This window comes from Gouania willdenowi, chromosome 6, assembly GCF_900634775.1.
Source record: "Gouania willdenowi chromosome 6, fGouWil2.1, whole genome shotgun sequence".
Lineage (NCBI taxonomy): Eukaryota > Metazoa > Chordata > Actinopteri > Blenniiformes > Gobiesocidae > Gouania > Gouania willdenowi.
Genome location: NC_041049.1, coordinates 61,181,716 through 61,187,470, shown reverse-complemented (window position 1 = coordinate 61,187,470; position 5,755 = coordinate 61,181,716). Strand labels below are relative to the sequence as shown.

General features: G+C 34.7%; 1 protein-coding gene across 1 annotated transcript; it reads left to right on the top strand.

The window, feature by feature from the left end:
* Window positions 1-1,136: 1,136 nt before the first annotated feature.
* Window positions 1,137-5,530, top strand: LOC114465783 (uncharacterized protein C15orf61 homolog). Its single transcript, XM_028451022.1, has 3 exons — window positions 1,137-1,287; window positions 3,551-3,920; window positions 5,403-5,530. Exons 2-3 carry the CDS (start codon window positions 3,578-3,580, stop codon window positions 5,528-5,530), a joined length of 471 nt encoding a protein of 156 aa, XP_028306823.1. The 5' UTR covers window positions 1,137-1,287; window positions 3,551-3,577.
* Window positions 5,531-5,755: the final 225 nt, after the last annotated feature.

Here is a 5,755-nt window from a genome sequence, read left to right as displayed (position 1 = left end):
ACCAATTATACAGTATATTTGCTGCCATATATTACATGATCTGAGCCACCAACATGAGAATCAGATAAACTGTGTTAATCACTACACTGAGAAGTGATTCATTTTGTTGCGGCTGATCAATGCATGTCATTGAGGTAATGATTGAGCACATAAATCAAACAGATGCAACGTTATTTTTCTACCAAATCAGATTCACAGCCTTTGCCGACACTTTGTCTTCTGATATTCTGTTAGTCCCTATGGTCACCCTTCTGTTGAAAATGTTAATTAAGCACAGATTTCAAATTATGATTGAGTGTGTACTTGCAATTCTGGTTGTACAATGTTTTCTACTTGTGATTCAGCACAAAACTAATATTGCTGACCTGTTCTTTTTGATGTCCTGACAAACAAAACCGTAAAAAAGGTTAGTTTTCATCTGGAAAAAAATGGGCTAAGAATCAAAAGAATACATTATTATTATGATTAATATTCTTCTTCTGATTATTATTATTATTATTATTATTATTATTATTATTATTATTCAGAATCAGAATCAGAATCAGAATTCCTTTGTTAATCAATGCTTACGTTACAGCCACTTCAGAAAAATCACAAATGACAAAGACAAAAGAAAGAATAAACATTAAATAAGTGTAAAAGAGTAAGTAAAAGATTGTTAAAAAAGAAGGATCAGATACACACACATTACAGTAGTGAAAAATAAAGTAAGATTATTATTATTATTATTATTATTATTATTATTATTATTATTATTATTATTATTAACAATAATAATAATACAAATATACAAATTATATACAAATATGATAGATATTTACAAAATATACAAATATGATACAGACAAACAAACAAACAACAATAATAATAATAATAATAATTATTATTATTATTAATACATTTATATTATTTTGTGTTATTGTATTTATTTAAGTTTTTATTTAATTTATTTTTTTACATTTTTAAAACTCCTTTTAATCTAAGATAATGACCTTGTTGTCCTGTATTGAGCTTCATACGTCCTGGGAAATTAATAGAATTTAAAACTACTGCTAGCAGTATTTTTTTAATCTTATTTGAAAAATAAAAGCGAGAAAATGATTGAAAGCGGAACTTTTAGCAGCGCTGCTGTGTTTCCCACCGGAAGACTGAAGCCGGTGCAGCAGGTCACATTAACTGCATTAGGATTGTTTTTCTTCAATTTAATGATATTTACCGTGTTTTAACTCGTAATGAAGCCGTAGAATGGCCGTTGGCATCGGGAGCAGCTGTGAGATCAACCATGTGGTATGTGATGACTGTTTTCACACTTTTCGGAGCTAAAAATAACATTAAAATAGGTTCATGTTTAAATGTTTAAAGTGTTTCTAGCCACCTTTATCATGAATGTTCTGAATGTCAAACTCAATTCCCGCCCTTTGGAGTTTCCATTTTGACCCGCAGGATAAAGTAAAAAAAAAAAATTACATTACGAATGAATGTGTAAAATATAAATGATTGTAGATATCGCAGTACCACAAAATACACATTCAGTTAAACTTTACAACATTTGCGAAGGGCTCACATGTTTATATCACATGATGGCAGTCATTTTTAAAGTAAAAAATAGTGTTTTTTATTTTTTTCAAAATTCTGCAGTTTTTCTCTAATTCTTCCACAAAGTTGACGTAAAATAAATACAAATATATCACAAAAATCAAGTAAATTTAGGTGATATGAAAGTTATTGCTTAAATGATGTCAGTGCCCTTACATACTTCTCACATCATTTAAACGTGGAAGTGCAAAGTAAGGCACATTAATGTTAACATTTCTTGTTTTGACGCTTATAATTTGTGGCACACTTGAGATCAAGACTGGTCTGTATTTGGCCCCTAAATTAAAATGAGTGTGAAACACCTGTTTTAAGATGAATCAAAAAGTCTCCAAAAATAAAATAATCATAAAAATAACAGAATATGTCCTGTTTCTGTAAACCCACCTTTTGACCACAGACAATTCTTGTTCAATACGAGTGTGTACAGTTAAAAGACATTTTTATTTATGAATGCACTTATTTATTAGTTCATTTATTTTTTAAGAAAATAATAGTTGAGACTGGTGCACACAAATACCTGCAGATCTGTATAAATGTGGCTGGATCAATAGTTTCACTCTCCAAACAGTCAGTCATCTGAACATCAAACATACATCTACTCCAGGGGTTCTCAACCTTCAGGTCAGGACCTTGTTTGGGGTCGCGAGACACTGGGTGGGGGGTTGCCAGAAACTTCAAATATTTTTTGAACAATTTGAACCCATTTTTCGCTTATTTTTACCCTCTCTGTCACATTGTAATGCCTTTTCTGCAATTAATTTTTTTTTTCTTTCACTTTCAAGACATTTACAGCACTTATAAACCCTTTCCACCACTTTTCCACCTAATGTCACATGTTGACCCATTATTGGCCACGGTCACATGACGTTTTTTAATTCTGAATTATTTACTCCGAATTAAATCATTCGGAATGAAAGTGTTCTGCGTCGTGTGTATGTGGAAATGGTAATTCTCGAACAAGGTTTACATGGAAAACAGGTTTATTCAGCTTTAGTTAATTCCGCCTTAGGTCTGGGGGTTGGGAAGGTTCTGATTGGACAGGGGGAGAACGTGACGTATCACGTCTATCAGGAAAAACACACAACAAAACTTTTTATTGTCGGCTATAACACAGAACACCACACATGAGAACTGTTTTCACCTTTATTTTGATTGTAGTTTTGAAGCAGCAGCTCAACAATAACATACAGTGTCAGTTTGGACCGTGGAGCGGAAGAGAGATATGAACTAATCACTGGTAAAAAGCCCAGTAAACCTCTGGAAAACAATAATCAGGAATAAATATTTGCTCCCTGGTAAAGACAGTAGCTCTAACAACAGGTACAATGATAAACTGGTGATATTACAGCCTGTATTTACTCCGCCTCCAGGTCCTAGTGCCAGCCGTCTGGTGAAGCCTGTTCCGTTTACTGTGTTTACCGAGGTCCGTGTGTGTTTAATAAGTCTGTGTGAAAGTCCTCATGTTTATGCCTTTGTTCATCTACTCTTTTCATTTCATCCAAGTCTTTAAAGGCTCTTATCAGATAGTGTAGGCTGGAGTCCGGGCCGCCGCCATCTTGGATTATGTCGTCACCAGCGCATCATTGCCGCAAGTCGCGCAAGCGCAAAACGATCCGAATGAACTTAAAGCGGAATTAACTAAGTAAACTGTTGACAAGAATGAGGAATTATTAAAAACGGATGAAACCAGCCAACTTATTTGGAATTAAATTAGCATTAGGAATTATGTGTTTACAAGGTCAGGTTAAAGAGGAATTCAGTTTTATTCTGCTTTAAATAGGAATTATAGCTCCCATGTAAACATGGCCATTGTCACTTTTAACCTCTTTTTGCCATATTACATGCTTATTTTTGCCAATTTAACCACATTCACAATTTGTCATACCCATTATTTGCCATTTTAAACTAATTGATCCTACATTTTTTTTGCGTGTGCGTGTGTCTGAATCCACAGCTTGGAGATTGATCCTCTCCCTCAGTGATGAGAGACCTCCTGAGGAGGATCCACAGCCTCTTGCTGAGGCTCGTCCTGTTCCCCAGCGCTCTGAGCCATAAAGGTCCACGTCCCACCTCCTCCGAGGTGCTGACTCAGCACCTTCTACAAAGAAAGCTCCCTCCATGGACCTCCTTCTGTGTCCGCTACAGCAGCGTCCACAACGACCAGTTTGGACTGTCAAACTTTAACTGGAAAGTCCAGGAGGTGAACTATCACATCCTGAGGACAGGCTGCTTCCCTTTCATTAAATACCACTGCACCAAAGCTCCACAACACGACCTGGACTTAGAGGACAAGTTCTTCACCATGTTGAAAGTCATTAACCTTGGTCAGTAATGGACTTATCTCTACAACAGTGATGCCCCAACCTTGTAGTTTTCTCATGCACCGTTCTCATTTGTTTTTAGTCATTTTTTGAGAGAAATTGTGATTTTTTTTTTCGTGTTCGTTCTTTCTACACATTTCAGTCACAATCACAATTACCGAGTCTGATTTAAATAACCTAATAAAAGTTAACCTTTCTCTTGTGTTAGCTTTCTCTTAGCATCTCTAATGCTAATGGGTCCTAAATCAGCTGTAAAATACACTAAAAACAAATATCATCTAATTTATTTCCTATATATTGGTTACCTTGTTAAGCTTCCTAATCAATGAAAATATAGGTTTTAATATTTTTTGTGTCAGTACACCCCTCAATTTCAATTTTTTTTAAATGCTAAAATGTGGGAAAGCTTGATATGAAACATATTTTAATAATTGTTAACTAGGGGGACCACCACCCACTTCAGGCCCCACCAGCCAGCACTCTACCCCAGGGACGAGGCACCCTGCCTGGCCCAGGGGCTCCACAGATGCCCCTGGTCCCACGGATGGGATTTGCAACCGCGTTCCAAATGGTAGAACTGTACATAGAACTGTAACATGGTTCCTTCAGTTTTGCATTAAATCATAATTGATGTCTTTTGTAGAATTTGAATGGTAATTACAATTGTAAAGTCGATTATCTAAACTGAATTACAATTTAAATACAATTACGACAGCAACAGATTTTTTTTATAACAATTACAATCATAATTACGCCATAATTGTATTTAATTATCAACTACGCAATTACAATTATAATTGACCGCAACCCTGCCTTGAAGTGTTTGCATAAAATAGGTCCTAAAGTAATATTTGCGGACACAGGCACACACTAACTTACAGAGGTAAATATGAAGGTATTTTGTCTGTGTGCGTGTGTCACTTATAATATGTATATAAACAACACTGTACTGCCAGCGCTGTTAATTATTATTATTTTTATTAATATTTTTTATGTGGCTTCAGAGCCTTTTTTCTGTCAGTATACACCTCGATTTCAACTTAAAAAAAATAAAAAAGGTACAATGATCCTCAAGAGAACTAACGATAAACTTATTATGAAACATGTTTTAATAATGGTTTACTACATAGTATTATGTGTAAACCATAGAACTATAACATGGTTTCCCAGTTTAGCATTTAAATACAGTACATTGCAAATGACAATTTTTTATAAAATGTTAATGCCAATTAAAATTACTAAGTCAATTATCTGAACTAAATTACAATTCATTTACGATTACAACAGCGACAGATTGTTTTCAATTACGATTATAATTATAATTGCATCATAATTGTTATGAATTAGCAAATACGCAATTACAATTGTAATTGACCCCAACCCTGATAAATGTTTCCACATAACCCCAGCAACACGTTCACGTGCCCCTTATTGGGAATCACTGCTGTACAATGAAACTTTATCTGTAATTCTGTGTTTTTGCAGGAATCCCATGTGTGGCCTATGGCATCGGGTGTTGGATGGTGGTCGGAGCCACTGAAAGCGTGCACACCAGTGCTGGACCTGTCACTGTCTACTTTGCATACAAAGAAGAAGAAGGTGCACAATACTAAAAATAAATTTGAAAAAAAAAATATATATATATATACAGTATATACTACTTACAATATGAAACCCAGCATGATTTTAGGCTTGGTCCTTGTTTAAAGTGACATTCCTCAGAGGTTAAATGAATAATGTTCCACTTTCCTCACCGTGAATCCTTTAATGGAAACGCAGCAATGTATGACCGCTGTAACTGTACAGCTTCAATAAATTATTCAAGATTTGGAGTTACA

What these genes read in the sequence shown, in the direction of transcription:
- LOC114465783 (XM_028451022.1), top strand. Translation starts at nt 3,578, where the DNA reads ATGAGAGACCTCCTGAGGAGGATCCACAGCCTCTTGCTGAGGCTCGTC. An exon ending in GTTGAAAGTCATTAACCTTG is followed by an intron (nt 3,921 to 5,402) that starts GTCAGTAATGGA and finishes GTGTTTTTGCAG; the next exon opens with GAATCCCATGTGTGGCCTAT.